This window comes from Papio anubis, chromosome 19 (genome assembly GCF_008728515.1).
Source record: "Papio anubis isolate 15944 chromosome 19, Panubis1.0, whole genome shotgun sequence".
Lineage (NCBI taxonomy): Eukaryota > Metazoa > Chordata > Mammalia > Primates > Cercopithecidae > Papio > Papio anubis.
In genome coordinates, this window is record NC_044994.1 from 1,948,525 (window position 1) to 1,970,086 (window position 21,562).

The 21,562-nt window shown below is 37.1% G+C and overlaps 1 protein-coding gene across 3 annotated transcripts in view; it reads right to left on the reverse strand.

Moving 5' to 3' along the window:
* PIEZO2 (piezo type mechanosensitive ion channel component 2) overlaps positions 1-21,562 on the reverse strand; it is a 460,524-nt gene that overhangs the window by 295,713 nt on the left and 143,249 nt on the right. For all 3 annotated transcript variants that reach the window (XM_031658679.1, XM_031658680.1, XM_031658678.1), the window contains exon 3: positions 2,771-2,896. In XM_031658679.1, the coding sequence (XP_031514539.1) occupies positions 2,771-2,896 (126 nt within the window). The remainder of the gene's footprint in view (positions 1-2,770; positions 2,897-21,562) is intronic.

A 21,562-nucleotide genomic window follows, 5' to 3' on the forward strand; every position in this document is an offset into this window, starting at 1 on the left:
GACCTCAGCACTATCCGCAGGTTGGGCACTGCGTTTATACAGAAAAAGGGCCCCTCTTGGAGAAACGAGACTACACAAAGGCACAGCCCTTCATGGGCAAGGCTTGGCCAGGAGACCAGCCTCTTGATGTAAATCAAAGGATTTCGCTGCTTCCCGCTGGATGGAGCCTGACGAAGGAATCTCCTGCTCAGCTCCTCCTCAGGCTGGGGGTCCTGCACACAGAGCACAGGGGTCCAGCTGCACAGCCCTGTCCACCCTGAGGACTTGTTTAGAGAATGAATAGGACAATGCATGGATAGAGAGAGAGCTTTACTTAAACCATAGCAAAGCCCTCCTAGAACAAGAAAGGAACGAGCCATTCATTGAAAAAGGAATAGAATAATCCCTGGGGTCTTATGGTTCATAGATGCTCTATAAACAGGAGATATTATCATCACAAATTTTCCCAATATAGTTTCTGACTCAAAAGTTTCTTTCAATCAATAGCATGCTTTAAGCACAGCACAAGAATCCAGACCGGCTTTCAAATTTCACTAACATCGCCACACATCTAACACGGAGTCAAACAAACTACGTCTATGTAATCTGTAATGACATAATTGAAACCGGGTTTACATTTATTTAAGTAGCATAGTTTTGGTGGAATGAAAATATTTTACTAAGCGGCACAACATATGTTTGAGCAAAATTTACAGAGGTCTCCCCTGCCCCCATGGACTCCTCACTTACCTATGAGAACACTGTTTTGGAAATGCGGGGGAATAAAAAAAGGCAGAAGGGAGTGGTATTAAGTTTCAGTTCTGCACAATGGCACCTTTAACAGACCTGCTAACTAGTCAAAATCTAAATAGGGTGGTTTGAAAACATCTTTATTACTGCCAGTTAATATTCATAGGACTCTGGAGGAACGAGAACTTTCAATGACTCAATATTTACAAATGCTACTGTTGTCCCACCAAGACTTATGTCAGACTCCTAAGAGATGCTGGGACCTTTTGCGAGAATGAGGGTGAGGGTATGCATTTTCAATGGGGTAAAGAAGTTGTTAGGAAAACAAAATTAAACACTTATAAATGAGTGCTTGGTGGTCTTGAATTTGAATACTACTTGAATATGATTGGGTAACCTGACTTGTCTGGGTTTTAATTTTAATTTACCAATGTCTTGAATATACAGAAAACATTCAAAATGTACAACATTGATGACCAGTACAGCTTTTGTCTTTTTAGTTGAATTTTTGCTATGTTATCTATGCCGATGCCAAAAAAGGATAAACTTCAAATGTGGGATATCAGAATAACTGAGTTTGTATTTACATCTCTGACAGTATAATCATAACTCCAAATGCTTGAGAAACGATAACATTAGTGAAGTCGACTCTAAATTAAAAGTCAGTGTTTCCATTACCAATCCTAACACTATTTTCAGTTTATATAACTTGATCATTAAAAAGTGCTCTGGGCTGAAAACCTGGTCTGTGTCAATCTTGGATTAAACTAGTTTGCAAAGCTCTGAAGTTTGTTTGTTATTCTCTTTTATCCTTTTTCAAGAATGTATTAATTTTAAATGCTACACATAAAACTAAACCAAAAAAATCTACAACACCTGATGAGCCAACACAATTACAGGCATCACTAGTTTTTCAGAAGAAATTTATGATTTCTATAAACCTACCTTCAAGGTTCCTATGGCTGGAAGTAAAAAACTCAAGCTTTTCTTTTTTCACTCAATCTTTCACATATCCCCTCTCTATTGGTTACTTCATCAAAAATACTAGAACTTGAAATTGGAACTATAACCTTTTGTAGAAATAAACTTCAAATTTGAATTTAACTTTATGGAAATAAAGTTTACTATTATGACTTCTATTAAATTGACTCGTAGCAGAGTAGGATTTTCATCTGGGGATAGCAAAAAAAAAAAAAAAATGAAAAGATGTTATGTTAGATGCTGACATGTTCAAACTATATTGCAGTACAGGATGACTGCAGAGGGCATTTGTGCATGAATAAAACATGTCTTTGACAGAGACCTGGAAATATCATGGTATCACAAAGCCCACATATTTAGGAGCGAGGTTAGGAGAGGCAGACCTAGTTTTTTGGTTGGGCAAGGAAGGCCTGGAAAGAGGCAGGTCAAGAGGACAGCTGTGACTACACTTGAGATGGTTACCTCCCTTCACCACTGGGAAATACAGACCTCTTCATGGTATTAGTAGAGGTCCCATCTGAAGTGTCCAGGTATTGTGAATTTTTGCCTGGGAAGAAGGAGCCAAAGCAAGAATGTGTGTGTGTGTGTGTGTGTGTGTAAGCTTGCCTGTCTGTCTACACTCTGTGGAGAACATAGAGTAACTACAGTTATAAATGCAGAGAAAAGAATGTTGTTTTAGCATTTCATATCATATTTTTATTTTGACATTTGTAGAATTACGGAAAATCATCAATTCGAAATAGAAACACTTAAGACTGTGAGTCAGAAGAGATCATAAATTTCACTTCCACCCTCCAGCCACCTTCCATATTACTCAGCAACCTAAATTTTTTTGCAGACATGAGTAAGTTATATATATATTTAAACTCAAAATTTAAAAATCTGATAAGTTGTGATGCATCCTATAATGAAATATTTCTTTATATATATTTACACTGCATTGCCAAGACCAACTATTTCCATGAATGTTATAATTATTGCATAGATTTCTATGTGTGTGATGACACACACTTTATTATGCACGTATGTAACACATAAAAGAAAACACCGTAATACTCACAGTTGTAGCCAGGTGCAATACGATGTTGAGCTTCAAGGCTCGCCAATGTGATGTGGAAAATAATGTGCAGCAACAGGAAGGAAAGACTGATGAAGCACAGAGACTTCAATAACCGTCCCGTATGTCCTAAGGGATAAAAAGTACAAAGATTGTGAGAGAGCTTAAGAGGAAACACACTGGTGCTCTCTTGTACATGTTTCTGTATAACCTATTAGGTAGACCAACTCAAAAGTATATAGAGTGTAATAATTATCACCTTAATTATTAGTGTATAGCTAAATGGTATCTTATTCCCTTTGTAATACCATATATATGGGTTTATATTTATTAAAATTTCACTGTAAAAGAAAGATAATTTCCTATTTATCATATGACACATTACAGTGGAAGTACAAAAAGGTCCTGGCCCAAAAAATTTTATAAGGAAGTGCTGCCAACTTTGAAAGGACAGGTAACTCCTGTCTTAGAAAAGTAATTCTAGGAAGTAGAAAAGGAAGAAAAGTTATCTAAAACATTTTATGAAGTTACAGTAACTTTAATTTCAAAATCAAATAAGGCTAGAAAAGAAAATTATAAGCCCATGTTATTCATAACAGATATGAATTATTTTTGTAAAATGTGTCAACCAACTGAAATTGCATAGAAAAAATATAATACATAGGCTAAGGTTTATCGCAGAAAAACCCCAAAAGTGTAGTTAACATTAACAAATCAATAAGTATAATTTACACACTAGTGGGTTGCTATCATGGTTTTCTCAATAGGTACCAAAGAAATGTTTCATAAAGTTCAAAACCTAGTTATAATTTTTTAAAACATAAAAAATAGGAATAGAAGGAAACATCCTTAAAGGATTTATAACAAAACAAACATCCTGTTTATGGTAGAATTTTAGACATAGTCCCACCAGTATCAGAGAATGATCAAGGCCACTTGATATGAATGCCATTAATTAACATATCACTGGATATACTAGTCAATGCCATAAGAAATACAATGAAGAATGTTAACTAGAATTATTTCCAGATAATACGATCAAATGGAATTATTTTCAGATAACATATCATCATCAACAGAGAATGCCAAACTAAATCCATGACCAACTATTAGAATATAAAAATTTAGGAAATGATTCAGATACAAAATCATCTTACAAAAATAAATATACTTCTTCATTAACAATAATCAAAAAGAATAAGATGCAATTTTATTTGCAAAAACATTGTAGAAGTTTTATCAATGTGTCAATTTGGCTAGGCTGTAAGTCACAGTTATTTAATCAAATACAAATCTAGGCACTGCTGTGAGTTTACAGATGTCAGGAAAGTCCATAATCAAAGAGGTTAACTAAGGGATACTAACCTCCATAACCTGGGAAGATATGATTCAATCCACTGGAAGGCCTGAAAACTAGTCGGAGGTGTGTGTGTGTGTGTGTGAGTGAGAGAGAAGAAACTGTCACCTTGTGGAGAGTAACTTTACCTTGTGCACATGATGTTCTCTTCCTGACAGCCTGCACTACTGACTGTGAACTTCCTTAGCCAGCTTATATATCAATTGTGTAAGCCAATTCCTTGTAATAAAGCATAGGGAAACATAAATCATATATATGTGTATATATGTATATATTATATATTAATAAAACACCTGTGGAAACTGCTACACTTGTTGTTCCTTGACTGATCTTTTTTTTTTTAAAGTGTTATGTCATAGTTTCATTGACAGTTTTTTTGTTCTTTTATAGTGACATAAAATAATGGCATCTTATGTAACACATAATAGATATGAAATCTTTAAAATATTAGCAAAATAGACCCATTAATATATGAAAAACATAATATATTGTATCTAAGTTGGGTTTAATCCCAAAAATGCGAGATTGTTTTAACTTAAGAAATGAATTAATGTAATTCACCATAGTAGCAGATTAAAATAGAAGTAGCATTTGATCTTCTACTTAAGTGAAGAAAAAGGCTCTGAAGAAAATTCAACATCCAGGCATGATAATACTCATGGCTGACAGTATAACCTAGTGTGATGGTTAATACTGAGTGTCAACTTGATTGGATTGAAGGACGCAAAGTATTGTTCCTGGGTGTGTCTGTGAGAGTGTTGCCAAAGGAGATTAACATTTGAGTCAGTGGACTGGGAAAGGCAGACCCACCCTCAATCTGGGTGGGTACCATTTAACCAGCTGCCAACGCGGCTAGCATAAAAGCAGGCAGAGGAACGTGGAAGGACTAGACTGGCTAAGTCTTCTGGCCTCCATCTTTATCCCATGCTGGATGCTTCCGGCCCTCAAACATCCGTCTCCAAGTTCTGCAGCTTTTGGACTTTTGGACCCATACCAGTGGTTTGTCAGGGACAGTTGGGCCTTCAGCCACTGACTGAAGGCTTCACTGTCAGCTTCCCTACTTTTGAGGGTTTGAGACTTGAACTTCCTTACTCCAAGCCTACAATCCAAATACCTCCCATCAGGCCCCACGTCTAGCACTGGGGATCAAATTTCAACATGAGATCTGATGAGACGTCAAACATCCAAACTGCATCAGTAGGCATATTTGTCTTGTTCTTGATTTCAAACAAGCAGCTTTCAAGAGTTCTATTATGCAAAATTTTACAGCAGTTTTTTGCTTATTTGTTTGAAAATACCCATTACTAGGTGTATTAGGGCTCTCGGGAGGGACAGGACTAATAAGCTAGATGTATATATCAAAGGGAGTTTATTAAGGAGTATTGACTCACGCAGTCACAAGGTGATAAAAGTATTTAAGAATTGACCTAAAAAAGAATGCTTAAGAAAGACCTTTATTGACAAAATTGTAAAAAAAAAAAAAAAAAAAAAAGTAAAACAAATAATAGGTATAAATAAGTGAAGAGATCTGTTACATTCATGAATGAGATGACTCAATATGACAAAAATGTCAAGTTCCCCCAAATTTAGTCTAAAAATTCAGTATGGTTTAAAATAAAATGCCAGTAGATACTTTTACACCTTCGACAAGTATATTTCAAAATATATAAGAAAAGAATGCTCTGAAGATTTCAACAAACATTTTAAAAATACACTTGGAAAAATAAGACTCTGAATTGCTATGTCAATTTTGAAATTTTGAAGAATAAGATCAAAAGTGGGTGAGGTTGGTGTATCATAGCAAATATTAAAATGTGCTACAAAACCATATGTTTGTTTATTTATTTACTTTTTGGAGACAGAATCTCACTCTGTCACCCAGGCTGGAGTGAGGTGGCGTGATGTTGGCTCACTGCAATTTCCACCTCCCAGGTTCAAGCGATTCTTGTGCCTCAGCCTTCTGAGTAGCTGGGATTAGAGGCGTGTACCACCAAACCTGATTAATTTTTCTATTTTTAGTAGAGATGAGGTTTTGCCATGTTGGCCAGTCTGGTCTCGAACTCCTGACCTCAAGTGATCCGCCTGCCTCAGCCTTCCAAAGTGCTGGGATTACAGGCATGAGCCACTGTGCCTGGCCAAAACCGTAAGTTTAAACAAACAGAAACTTAGATTCCTTAGAGAGAGGAAAAGAAGTCAATTGGAATACCATATATTGCTCAGAAACATACCAGTTTATTTATATTAACTTGATAAATGTCAAAGTCAGCTCTACAAATGGAGAGGAAAAAGGACAGAAATGGTATCAGCAAGATGGCAGAATAGGAGGTTTTGGCTGTCATTTCCACAGAAACACCAATACTGGCAACCACCCACGGACAGGAATATTTTTGTGGGAGCCCCAGAGTCTGACAGAGTTTCCAGCCCTACTGTGGAACAAAAAACCCAAGAGTAAAAATATTAAACAGGATAAGTAGTTTCACTTTACCCATGTCACCCCTCCCCGAAGGTGGCACAACTTGGCATCAACAGAGGCCTGATTGACCTGCAATTTCCACTACTAGGGAAAGTGAGTGATGTGTGTGCCTAATTTTTGCGGTCCTGTGAAATGCTACCTAGCTGGGAGGTCCATTCTGTCTCACTTCGCCCAGAGCACTGAAGGAATCAGCCTAGGAGCAGGGAGAAGAGAGTGCACAACAACTGTTGTGCAGTTCTCTACAGCCAGTCACAGTCTCTACTAATCAGCTCACAGACTCCACAAAGAGACCCACCACTGAACCCTACAGGATGACTTGCCTGAGGACCCCCACAACCAACTGATGAACTTCCCCAGCACCCTGTGCCACCCTCTCCTATGGAAAGCACCCTGCACATCCCTGTGCATGGCCTGCACAAGCTCCTTCAGATATCACATGGATCTCAACATGTACAAATATTAGCATCTGGCTTGACTCTACTGGTGAGGGAGAAGGTATATAACATTAAGTACTTCAGGGCATTGCCTTAGGGAATATAAATTGAATGCTGTCAGTACCAGGCCTGGTTTTGTTGGATAGAGAGAAGGCACACAATCCTAAGATTTCTTTCTTAATAAGGAATAAGAAGAATGGAGCAGGTGCATCCATAGAAAAGTTCTGAGAGACTCCCAGAATCTCTAACCAGGTTCACTGGTGAAGATCCTTCTGGCCCAAAGTCAGTCAGTAAATACTGGAGAAGGTGACTACTTCTTCAAATTTTAAGACATCTTTTTAAAAATTCAAGAAAATGAAGAATCACAGAAAATTCAAAAATTCAAGAACATGAAGATTCAAGAAAACATGACATCACCAAAGGAACAAAATACAGCTCTAGTGGCTGACCCCAAAGAAATTAAGATTTACAAATTAGCTGACAAAGAATTCAAAATAGCCATCTTAAAGCTCAGTGAGCTACGAGGGAATACAGATAAACTACTAAATTAAATTTTTAAAAATTTATTAACAAAATGAGACATTCAACCATAAGAAACCAACATGAAGAACCAAACAAAACTTATGGAGCTAAAGAATACAATGACTTAACTGAAAAATTTAATGGAGAGTTTCAACAGCAGACTTGATCAAGCAGAATAACATCAATTAACTCAAGGACAGATTATTTGAAATTATCCAGTAGAGGAACAACCACACACAAAATAATGAAAAACAGTTTTTAAAAGCCTATGGGATGTATGGGACACTATCAGTTGAACCCATATAAACACTGGTGTTCAAGAAGAAGTAGAGAAAAATAAAGGGGAAGAAAGCTTACTTAATGATATAATGACAGAAAACTTTCCAACCCTGTAGAGTGAAACAAACATACAGATCCAGGAAGCCCAAAGGATTCTAAAGAGGTTGAGTAAAAAGAGGTCTTCATAGAAAAGCATTATGACCAAATTGTCAAAAGTCTTAAAAAAAGAATTTTGAAAGCAGCAAGAGAAAAGCAACTTGTTACATACAAGGGCACCTTCAAAAGGCTATCAGTAGATTTATCATCAGAACTCTTACAGACCAGGAGAGAGTGGGATAATATATTCAAAGTGCCAAAGGAAAAATGTGCTAACCAAGAATACTATATCTGTCAAAGCTGTTCTCCAGAAATGAAGAACAAATACTTTCTCAGAAAGGTAGAAGCTGGGGAAACTTACAACCACTAGAACCGCCTTGTAAGAAACGCAAAAGGAAGTTCTTCAAAATGAAATTGAAAGACACTAATCAGCAACCTGAAAACATATGAAGGTATAAAACTCACTGGTAGAGATAAGTTAATTTTCAAATTTAGAATACTGTAATGGTGATATGTAAATCATATTGAATTCTAATATAAAAGTTAAAATACAAAAGTATTAAAAATAACTATAGTTAAAATAATTTGCTAATAGATATAAATAGAAAAGATGTAAATTGTGACTCTAATAAGAAAAAGTGCATGGGAGTGAACAAGTAATTTTTGTGTGTGATTGAAATTAAGTTGTTATTAACTTAAAACAGATTGTTATGTGTGATCCAATATTCCCAATACCATTTATTGAAGAGACTTCCCTTTCCCCATTGTGTATTCTTGGAGCCCTTGTCAAAAATTAGCTGACCATACATGTATGGGTTAATTTATCAGGCCTCTATTCTATTTCATTGTTCTATTTGTCTGTTTTTTATGCCAGTAGCATGGTGTTTTAATTCCTATAGCTTCATAATACAATTTGAAATCAGGAAGTGTGATGCTTCCAGCTTTGTTCTTCCTGAAAAAGAATGTTTTAGCTATTTGGGGTCTTTTATGGTTTGTTTTATATAAGACTCATGATAATTGCAAAAGACAAACCTGTCGTAGATATGCAAAAGATATAAAGGAATCAAAGCACACCACTACAAAAATCATCAAATCACAAAATAAGACAGGAAGAGAGAAAGAATGGAGCAAAGAAATTACAGAACAGTCAGTAAATAATTAACAAAATGTCAGTAATAGGTCCTTACCTATCAATATTTACTTTAAATGTAAATGGATTAACTGTTCCCATTAAAATATATAGGGTAGCCGAATGGATAAAAAATAATCCGGCTATACACTGCATACAAAGAACACACTTTATGGACACACATAGGCTGAAAATAGGATGGAAAAAGATATTTCTGCAATGAAAAGACAACAGGTTTGGGTATTCTCATATCAGACAAAGTAGACTTTAAGTCAAAAACTCATACAAAAAAAAACTTAGGAATACATAGCTTCACTGTTGAACTCTACCAAATATTTAAAGACGGACTAACAGCAATCCTTTTCAAACTCCTCCAAAAAATTAAAGAGGAGGAAACACTTCTAAACTCATTCTATGAGGCCAGTATTGCCTTGATATCAATGACAGAAAAGAATTCTACTAGAAAAGAAAATTACAGGCCAACATCCCTGATGAATATAGGGGTAACACTACTCAACAATATACTAGCAAACTGAATTCAATGGCACACTAAAAGGATTATATACCATAATCAAGTGGAATTTACTTCTGGATTGTAAGGATGATTCAACATACACAAATCTATAAATGTTATATGCCACATTAACAGAATGAGTGATAAAAATCTCAACAGATGCAAAGAAAAGCATTTAGCAAAATTCAACATCTTTTCATAATGAAAACTTTCAACATATTAGATATAGAAGGAACGTACCTTAACACAATGAAAACCATATATTATAATACCACAGTTAACATGATACTCAAAGGTGAAAAGCTGAAAATTTTTCCTCTAACATCAGGAACAGTAGCACACTCTTGCTACTTCTATTTGACATAGTATGGGAAGTACTAACCAGAACAGTTATGGAAGAGAAAGAAATAAAAGACATCTAAATTGACAAGGAAGGTATTAAATTGTTTCTGTTTTTAGATAATATAATATGTTTTGAAAAACCTAAAAATCTACCAAAAAACTATTAGAACTAATAAACTCAGTAAAACAGCAGTTAATGAAATAAAAATAAAAAAATAATTGTGTTTCTGTACACTGACAATAAGTTTTTCAGAAAAAAATTAACAAAATGACTTACAATAGCATCAAAAAGAACAAATACTTAGGTGTAAATTTACCAAGGAGGTGAAAGAACTGTACATTGATTAGTATAAAACATTGTTGAAAGAAATTAAAACAAATACAAATAAATGAAAAATATATCCCATGTTCATGGACTGGAATAATTAATGTATTTAGGATGCCCATACTGCCAAAAGGATTTTACAGATTCAATGCAGTATCTATCAAAATTCCAATGACATTTTTCACAGAAATAGAAAAAATAATCTTAGCATATGTATGGAACCACAGAAGACCCCCAAATAGCTACAGCAATCTCGAAGAAGAAGAACATAGCTGGAAGCATCACATTTTCTGATTTCAAATTATACTACAAAGCTATAGTAATTAAAACAGTATGATACTTACATAAAAACAGACACACAGAAAAACAGAATAGAGGAGAGACCTGAAAAGTTAACCCACAAATGTATGGTCATCTAATTTTTGACAAGGGCTCTAAGAATACCCAATGGGGAAAGGATAGTCTCTTCAATAAATAGTATTGGGAAAATTGGATTACTATGTACAAAAGAATAAAATTGGGCCCTTATCTTACACCATATACAAAAATCAACTCAAAATGTATTAAAAATAAGAAATTACAAAACACCCAGGAGAAAACACAGGGAAAAGATTTCTTGACATTGGTTTTGGCAATGACTTTTTGGTTACAACACCAAAAGCACATGCAACAAAAGCAAAAATAAGTGTAATTACATGAAATTTAACAACTTCTGCACAGGAAAAGAAACAATCCCTAAAATGAAAAAGTAATATATGGAATTGGAGACAATATTTGTAAACCATATATCTGTTAAGAGGTTAATATACAAAATATATAAGGAACAACTGAATAATGAAAAAACAAATAACCACATTAACAAATAGGCAAAGGACCTGAATAGATATTTCTCCAAAGAATACATACAGAGAACTAGCAGATATACAAAGAACTGATCGACATCACTAATTATGAAAGAAATGCAAATCAAAACCACAAGTGAGATACCACCTCTGCTGTGGTCTGAATGTGACCCCCAAAATTCATATGTTGAAACTTAATTACCCATGTGATAGTATTACGAGGTGGAACCTTTAGGATGTGATCAAGACATGAGGGTTGAGCTCTCATGTATAAGATTAGGGTCTCTCTATAAGTGTTGAGAAAATGTATTCATTCCCATTCAGCCATTTTGCCATGTGAGGACACAGTGTCCATCCCCTCTGGAGGATGAAGCAACACAATGCCATCTTGGAAGCAGAAAGACCAGGCTCTCACCAGACACCAAAGCTGGAGGCATGTTGATTTTGGACTTCCCACCTTCTAGAACTACGAGTAATAAATTTCTATTCTTTATAAATTACCCAGTCTGTGGTATTTCATCATAGCAGCACAAATGTATTAAGAAAGCCTCATACCTGTTAAGATGACTATTTTTGAAAAACAAAAGATAACAAGTGTTGGGGAGGGGGACATGGAGAAAAGAGAACTCTTATATACTGCTGGTGAAAATGTAACTTGGTAGATCCATTATGAAAAATAGTATGGAGGTTCTTAAAAATTAAAAACAGAACTGCTAAATAATCCCACTTCTGGGTATATATCCAAAATAACTGAAATCAGGATCTCAAAAACCTATCTGCACATCCATGTTTACTACAGCATTATGCAAAACCACCAAGATACGGAAACATTCTAAATGTCCACTGAAGGGAGACTGGATAAGGAAATTGTGATCTATACATACATAGAATATTATTTACCCTTAACAAAGAAGCAAATCGTGCCATTTGCAACAATATGACTAGACCTGGAGGGCATTAAGTTAAGTGAAATAAGCCAGACACAAACAAATACTACATGATCTCACGTATATGTGGAATCTAAAATAGCCTAACTTGTAAGTTTTTCCCCGTGTCCCTGAAGTCCATTATATCATTCTTTTGCCTTTGCATCCTCAAAGTTTAGCTTTCATTTATGAGTGAGAATATGCAATGTTTGGTTTTCCATTCCTGAGTTACTTCCTTTACAATAATAGTCTCCAAGCCCATCCCAGTTGCAGTGAATGTCATCAATTCATCCCCTTTTATAGCTAAGTAGTAGTCCATCATATATATGTTTCTTTATCCACTTGTTGACTGATGGATTGATGGGCAATTCCCATTTTTGCAATTGCGAATTGTGCTGCTATAAACATGCACGTGCAAGTATCTTTTTCGTACAAGGACTTCTTTTCCTCTTGGTAGATATCCAGTAGTGGGATTATTGGATCAAACGGTAGTTAGTTCTATTTTTCGCTTTTTTTTTTTTTTTTTTTTTTTGAGACTGAGTCTTACTCTATTGCTCAGGCTGGAGTGCAGTGCTGTGACCTTGGCTCACTGGAACCTCCATCTCCAGGGTTTAAGCAGTTTTCCTGCCTCAGCCTCCCGAGTAGCTGGGATTACAGGTGCACGCCACCATGCCCGGCTAATTTTTTTTTTGTATTTTTAGTGGAGACAGGGTTTCACCATGTTGGTCAGGCTGGTCTCAAACTCCTGACCTCGTGATCCACCCGCCTCGGCCTCCCAAAGTACTGGGATTACAGGCGTGAGCCACTGCACCCGGCCTACTTTTTGTTCTTTAAGAAACCTCCACACTGTTTTCCATAGTGGTTGTACTAGTTTACATTCCCACCAGCAGTGTAGAATTATTCCCTGTTCGCCAGGCATGGTGGTTCACCCCTGTAATCCCAGCACTTTGGGAGGCCAAGGCTGGTGGTTCACCTGAGGTCAGAAGTTCAAGACCAGCCTGACCAACAAGGTGAAACCCTGTCTCTACAAAAACTACGAAAATTAGCCAGGTGTGATGGCAGGTGCCTTAGTCCCAGCTACTTTGGAGGCTGAGACAGGAGAATTGCTTGAACCCAGGAGGCGGAGGTTGCAGATCTCAAAAGCCGAGATCGCACTACTGCACTCCAGCCTGGGCAACAGAGTGAGACTCCATCTCAAAAAAAAAAAAAAAAAAAAAAAAGTTCCCTGTTCATCATATCCATGCCAACATCTATTTTTTTATTTTATTTTATGACTATGGCCATTCTTTCAGGAGTAAGGTGGTATGACATTGTGATTTTGATTTGCATTTCCCTGATCGTTAGTGATGCTGAGCATTTTTTCATATGTTTTTTGGTCATTTGTATATCTTCTAAGAATTATCTATTCATGACTTTAGCCCACTTTTTGATGGGATTGTTTGTTTTGTTCTTGCTAATTTGTTTGAGTCTGTTGTAGATTCTGGATATAAGTCCTTTGTCAGATGTACAGATTGTGAAGATTTTCTCCTACTCTGGGGGTTGTCTGTTCACCCTGCTGACTGTTGCTTTTGGTGTGCAAAAGCTCTTTAGTTTCCACATAAAACTCTACTTTGGTGGTAAGAAATCAAGCTAAATAAGTTGATTACATTGTAGAGTGAGGAGAGAAAACTTCGAGAAGTCCACTTAAAATACTGAGATACCATAAGTTGAATATCTCTCAGGTCCACATTAAACAAACCTATTCTGGAGAAAGTTATTTCCCAGTAGCCCAAGAGAAGTTTCCATTAAAACCTGTGCAATTGTTATCTGTCAGTCAAAGCTGTACCATGAAAAACCACCTCACGGAGGCCTCTTTCCAATGATTGTGTTCACCCCTGCCCTCCAGGGCTGTGAAGTTGCTGCCATGGGGCCACTATGCTGATTCTCTGCTTGCCCTGGACTTAGGACAGTTGTTTTTGTTGACTTGAAAGCCTCAGGGCATACTGCTCACATGAACCTAGGGCTGAGAAGCCCATAAAATGCCCTCAGGAAAATCATGTGATTGCTATAAAAAATGAAGCTTAAAGATCTAAAATTTCATAAAAGAAAACAAATAACTAAAATATCTTGTGTATTTCATTTTAAAATGCATTGTATTCAGATTTTTCCACATTTTGAAACAATAGACTTTGGGCAAGTAATCAGTTACTTAAATTAAAATTCAGCTTAATAAAATTGAATTGTATTAGCCTTTAAGACAAGCAAAAGTTTAAAATAAATGGAAGCATAAGAAAAGGAGAAATATCTTTTGATTTGTTCTCAATTCCACTGTAGTGTTTGTTGCTTTCACTGAAGAGAAGAAGACCCTCAGAGACATCTTCTTAAGATCAGTTAAATAATGTTTAAGTATATGCTATAAACAAGTAGGTTTTATTTGGCAAGTATTCCCTTATAGTAATATTTCTTGAGTATAAAGGGATATATGTGTATTAATTGAGGTGAAATTCACATAACAAAAAATAGATAATTTCAAGTTGAATAATTCAATACCATTTAGTCCATTCACCATGTTGTGCAATTATTTGGAAGTAAATAATTTCCAAAACATTGTCATCACTCCAAAAGCAGCCATTAAGCAGTTGCTCTCCATTCCCCCATCCCAACCCCTGGCAACCGTAAGTCAGCTTTCTGTCCCTATGGATTTTTCATATAAATGTAATCATACAGTATGTGGTCTTTTGTGTCTGGCTTTTTTCACTTGGTATAATGTTCTCAAGGCTCATCCACCTTGTAGCATGTATCAGTACTTTATTCTTTTTATGGCTAAAAATTATTCCATTGTATGTAGGGAATTTTTTTCATCCATTCACCTATTTGGGTTGTTTATACAGTTTGCCTACTGTGAATAGTGCTGCTATGATCATGCATATACATGCATTTGTTTGAGTACCTGATTGCAATTATTTTATGTACATACTTTATACATACAGTTGCAAAAGTGAACTGCTTCTGCTGCTTTGAAGGCATCTAACTCCCACATCCCAAATTCATATCTCTGACCAAAGGAGCTGTGGAGAGGGGTCCCAAGAACTAAAGTTTAAAGGAAAAATCCTTATGAGAAGAAAGCAAGAAAAAGTATCATCTAATTTGTTATAAATCACTGAGAGTCCCAGTGTTGCCCCAAATTATGCATTCAAGGAACAGCCCTCAAAAAGCCGTGAGACCTGAACTGTGACGTAAAGAACTGTCCAGCTCCCAAACTGATAACTGAATGGTGCATGTTCAGGAGAGACCCAAATATTATGGCAAAGGTTTTGAGAACTGAACTGACATTGGAACCACTACTCAGCGAGTGAGACAAAGCTTGAGACCAACCAGATTGCCTGCCTGCTAAAAAAAAAAAAAAAAAAAAAAAAAGAAACAATGAAAATATGAACACTCCCCAGAAGATTTTAATATGACCCAGAGTCACATAATATTCAAAATGTCCAAGATATAATCCCAAATTATTTGATATACAAAGAACCAGGAAAATCTGATCAATTCTCAATAGAAAAGACAATCAACAGATGCCAACCCTGTAATTACACAACTGTTGAAGTTATTAGAAAATGATTTTAAACCAACCATTATAACCAGGCTCCATGATGTTAAAGTAAACCATGTTGAAATAAATATAAAGATCAACAGAGAAATACGAACTACAAAAATTAATCAAATAAAAACTTTAACAACAGAAAAAATACAACACTGCATCTGAAATTAAAAATTCAGCTAATGTTCTCAACAGCAGAGTGGTAATGACAAAAAAAATGAGTTAGTAATGATGAAGAAATTAATAGAAATTACCCCACCTGAAGAACAGAGAGCAAAAGATTGAAAGAAGTTAATAAAACCTCAGAGACTTAAGGGACAAAATAAAAAGGTCTATCATTTGTTTCATTAGAATTATCAAAGGAGAGAAGAAAGATTGGTTCAGAAAAAAATTTGGATAATATAGTATTTTAACATTCCAGAAATTTGGGAAGACATAATGTACACATTCTAATAAGCTCAGCAAATGCTAAGTAGGATGAACACAAAGAAACCACACCCAGATACATAACTAACCTGTTGAAAAACTAATATAACTAAAGAGTGAAAACAGAGAAAAATGTCACATTATGTGTAGGGAGAAAACTATTTAAAGACCACATATTTTTCATCACAAACTGTGAAGACTAGAATACAGTGGAATAACATCTTTAAATTTGCTAAAGAAAAGAATTATAAGCTTAGAATTTTATATCCTGTGAAACTATCCCTCAGGAATGAGGCAAAAAGAAGATATCCTCAGAGGAAGGAAAACTTACCTGCTATCAAAGCAATGCTAAAGTAAATTATTCAGCCTGAAGGGAAATGGTAGCAAAAAAACACTTGGAATTCATGAAACGAAGAAGAGCAACAGAAATGGATTAAAAAGATGTTTGTCTACACACACACACACACACACACACACACAAAAACACACACACAAACACACCCCTTAATTATAATCTTGCTCCAGTTAATCCATGGAATTTCTAGAACAAAAACCTCTCTTTTTTGGATTTGGAAATACTTGGTGTATACAGAAATAATTGAGGGTATTATGTTGCCCGTGTGTTTTAACTAGGCACCCTCATTTATGTAAGAAATATGAGTATATTTAAAACTGAATAATCCAAAGATGTGTCACCTAATAAATATTCACTCACAACTCATGCTAACTCCAAAATGATTTCCAGAAGTAACCCAGACAACAGATTTGCAAAATAAGTTATCTACGGCTATAATGACATACCAAACTTACATACTATTTTTTCTGTGATTATTAGAATGCCAAAACAGAATAAATTTGATATTAATTTTAACTGAGAAAATTAACAAGGAAAGGAAGTAGTTTTTATATAAATTTTAACGTGTTTTATTCATACATTTTATTTATTTCCGATATATTTTCTCAAATACAGCAAAAAAGTAAAAAAGATTGTCAATGCGTAGATTCCAGTCTGGAACTGGGATTTAAACAAACGTATAAATCTAATGCCTCATTTACTCTACTTCTGAAAGTAATTCAGAGGCTATTTCCTTAGCCAACATTTCCGGTTCTGTAGCTTTCAATGATTTAAATGTGGCATGCAAATGTGGAGGATCCATGGTTCTTCAGAGTGTGCCAATTTTTGTAAACTAAGTTTGAGGTTTTCCACTCAAGAAACGATTCATGCCAAAAAATGTCAGAAATTTTTAAAGGATAACTTTGAGCCTCCTCAGTGGAAAGGAAACAAAGAAAAAAATCAGTTTATAGATAAGTTAATGTATTGGATACCAAATCTGTGTAGAGTTTGAAGAGTTCTGGATGGATTTCAAAGTCTTCTTCAGCTCACCTCCAAGATGATATTTTGATCATTTACTTACAGCTCAATTAGGAAAACCTAGTAAAAGTACAGTTGGCCCTCCACATCTGTGGACTCCATAGCCAGTAGATTCAACCAACCATGGATGAAAAATATTTTTTCTGAAAAGATATTTTAGTCTGTACTGAACATTCACAGACCTTTTCTTTTCTTGTCCTTATTCTCTAAAAGAGATAGTATGATAACTATTTGCATAGTATTTATATAGTTTTTGGTATTATAAATAATCTAGAGATCATTTAAAATATATGGGAGAATAAGCATGGGTTATAAGCAAATATTATGCAATTTTATATAAGACACTTGAGCACGCACGGATTTTAGCGCCTTGGGGGACACTGGAAGCAATCACCCATTAATACTAACAGACAGCTGTACTGTGTAGCTCATGTACTTGAACTACATTAGAAAGAATGCCTCGCATTTGGAAAAACTATCTTGGAAAGCCAGTATTTATATTTAAAGAATTTCCCACAACTTTACGCTCCAGGTGGAACAAATAAAAAGCAAACTGATACATAAAACTGATAGTTTTCTTCTAAATTCTAAATGAGATTAAATACAAACACCTATGAGCTGGGAAGAATGTGCTGGGACTTCTAAATAAACTCAGATGTCAAGCTTGTAGGTTGAGTACATGAAGTTGCTAATACCTAACCATGCTGACTTAGAAAAATGGCCATTTCACTGTTATCAAACTAATACAAATAGAAAGAAGGAACGTATGTCTACTTTCTATTCCATTGGAAGTCTCATTCCGGCACTCTTCAAAACCCATTTTTGCTAAAAGGAGTGAATCACAGGGAAGCATTCTGGGAACATCACAAAAGCAAATGGAAGAATAAATGACAGCATCATTTCCCCTCCAGTTCCTTCCACCTTCACAAACTGGACTGAAAGTTTCCACTGCATGCCTTCAAGTGGGATATGGAATTCCCCACTGTGCCCCACCTCTAAATCCTTCCTTGCAAAAGTTCAATTTTCTATTTCCAATTTTTTATTGGCATATTATGGAGCCAAAAGAAAGTAGGTTTTTTCCTCTTCCCTCCCATTTGGAACTATCATTTATTATCCTGGCTTTATATCCTATTATTTAATAACTTTTAAAGTGCTGTAAAATCTGAAAATGTACTTCACAATGAAACTGATATAACCAGAGAGGAAGACAGTGCTCCAGGAGTACAGGGGAAGGACAGTTCAGGGACAAGGAAAGAGGACAGGGAGCTGCCAGCATCACCGGTCACCACTCCTTTTCCTACCTCTGAATGCGTCTTCATGAGCAGGGCTCATTGCTTCTACAACACAGTCCACCGCAACCCTGAACCAAAGAGATCTGTTTCTGACCCCTGCACTGCACACTGTGTCTGACACTTGGGAACGTGGACCTTGTAATGCCAGTGTCTGTCCTAGGCTGGCTTACCAGGAAATAAATCCTGAGATGGAGACTGAGTGCAGGATTTGGGGGTTTTGGGGGTGGCTCCTGGCAGGGACGCCTATGGAGAGTTCTGGGAGCAGACTGAGCCAAAAGAGAAGCTGAACGTGAGGCAGTGGCAGCAGAGCCCTCGGCCAGTCCTATAGGGAGCTCTGGAGCCCTCCAAAACTGTCTAGAATTGAGGGAAGGGTGCTGAGCCTCTGTATCCAACCCGACCCCCAGCACTGACCAGAAATTAAACATGGCCTGTCCCCAGACATGGGTGATACCTGGGCGAGACAGTTCCTACAGTGAAAGGCAACTATTGGAAAGGAACTCAGCTGTTAGGAGTCATGAGTCAACCACCCCTGGAACCTGGAAGAATACGTGTCTTTGGAAGAATACGTGTCTTGGTCAGAGAGGGGATTGTGTGGCATGCCACAGAGCCATTTTGGTCATCTTGATCTGGATGGACATCGATTGTCCTCAAGTAGACATAAGCCTCCTGAAGGCAGGGCTGCCTCTAGCATACGGTCTCCAGCTCAGAAGGTACTTTATGGCTAACAGTGGATTTTTATGCATGGGTCATCTGGCCACGATTTCCTCAGCAGCTAGTAGAGAAGGCCAAAGTCAGCACGTCTTGCTAGGCATGCATCACAGAAAAAGTGACTCCTCTAGGGAACTTTAAAGCAAACCGGTTACCCTGAGGCATGGGGAGAGTGCAAGTTCTTGCCGCTGTCAGTCTTCTTTGACCCTGCTAGACATGACTTCACTGTGAGACAGTGAAAATCACGACTGTGATTATCCTCCATTCACCTCTGTAGCTGTATGTTGTTATGTGCTGCATGTGCATGTTTTCCCGAAATCAGAAGTAAGGATTTGCTCCTCTAAAATCTTTTGTCAGGCAGGGCTTGGTGGCTCGTGCCTGTAATCTCAGCACCTCGGGAGGCTGAGGCGGGTGGATCACCTGAGGTCAGGAGTTTGAGACCGACCTGGCTAACATGGTAAAACCTCATCTCTACTAAAAATACAAAAATTAGCCAGGCACAGTGGCTCAGGCCTGTAGTTCCAGCCACTCAGGAGGCTGAGGCATGAGAACAGGTTGAACCCGGGAGGCAGAGGTTGCAGTGAGCTGAGATTGCGCCACTGTACTCCAGCCTGGGTGATAGAACGAGATTCGAAAAAGAAAAAGAAGAATAAGAAGAAAAAGAAAAAGAGAAGGAAGGGAGGGAGGGACGGAGGGAAGGAAGGAAAGGGAGGGAGAAAAAAAGACTTGGAAGGGGCCAAAACTTGCAGCAGAGTTGGAAATTCTAGAGCTTCTACCTGTAAGGGCCAGAGACTAGATATTTTAGCCTTTGTGGGACACATAATCTCTGTTACAATGACTCAATTCTGCTACTGTAGCAAATAGTCATAGAACATACATGGACAAATTAATAATGATTGTACCCCAATACAACTTTAGTTACGGACACTGATATTTGAATTTCAGATAATTTTCATGTGCCACAAAATAATTAATATCTTTCTCTTGATTTTCTCAACCATTTACATTAGCTCCTATAGGTCATACAAAATACAGTGGTGAGTAGAGGCTGGTTCGGCTGGCAGGCTGTAGTTTGCTGATCCCTGCCCTAGCTGGAGAAAGCATATTTGAAAGTAAAATGTTCATCAGTAAAAAGAAACCAAAAGGACTGTGTTTTGATATTCAAGAAATTCCCTAGGAGGCATTCCATTGATGATATCTGAGAGTCAGTCCTCACTTATGGGGAACACACAAAGCACAGTGTTGACCCATTTGCAACACGTCGTAAACACCAGCAGTCACTGTGTGCATTCACAGGGCTTGGCTCCCTGGAGAAGACCCCACACACACTTTCACTTTCTCTAATTTCACCATTTCCAGAAGGAAATTGGAAAAAATATCAGAGCTCAATTTGTAAAGATATGCCTAATATTCTTAATATTATGAGACAGTTGCTTTGTTGCAGTGTTTTATTGGAGGGGCGAAAAACACTCAGGCAGAGACGTGTTAGTTCACACAGAACCTTGTGTAAGCACACAATTCCCTGCTAAAGTCTGAAAAGCTAAACTATGGAAAGCAGGCCAAATTGGATAATCCAATTTCAAGCACCCCAATAAAACGGCTTTCCTCACACATGCTCATAGTCCTCCATGGGCAGGTTCAGCAGAAAACAGACCAATACAAACATCCAATGTGGATGTAAAGAATTTTCTTTTTTTTTTTTTTTGAGATGGAGCCTCCCTCTCTTGCCCATTCTGCCTCCCAGGTTCACGCCATTCTCCTGCCTCAGCCTCCCGAGTAGCTGGGACTACAGGCGCCCGCCAACACGCTTGGCTAATTTGTTTTGCATTTTTCATAGAGACAGGGTTTCACCATGTTAGCCAGGATGGTCTCAATCTCCTGACCTCATGATCCGCCCGCCTCGGCCTCCCAAAGTGCTGGGATTACAGGCGTGAGCCACTGCGCCCGGCAAGAATTTTCTTTAGTAGAATCAATTGATTAACGAGTCCCACTCAAACAGAGGAAGTGAAGCAAGAGGCGCTCCTGCTACCAGAGGCTTCCTCCTTGAATGACCAACATCCGTTGCATGAGGTCGAGGACAGCCTTAAGCACAGGGAGATTCTATCCTGGGAGATGTCCCAGTGACCTGTCTTTGCCTTGTGCTCCCAGGTCTTCCTCCAGCAGGCAGATGGCACTTGGAGTCTG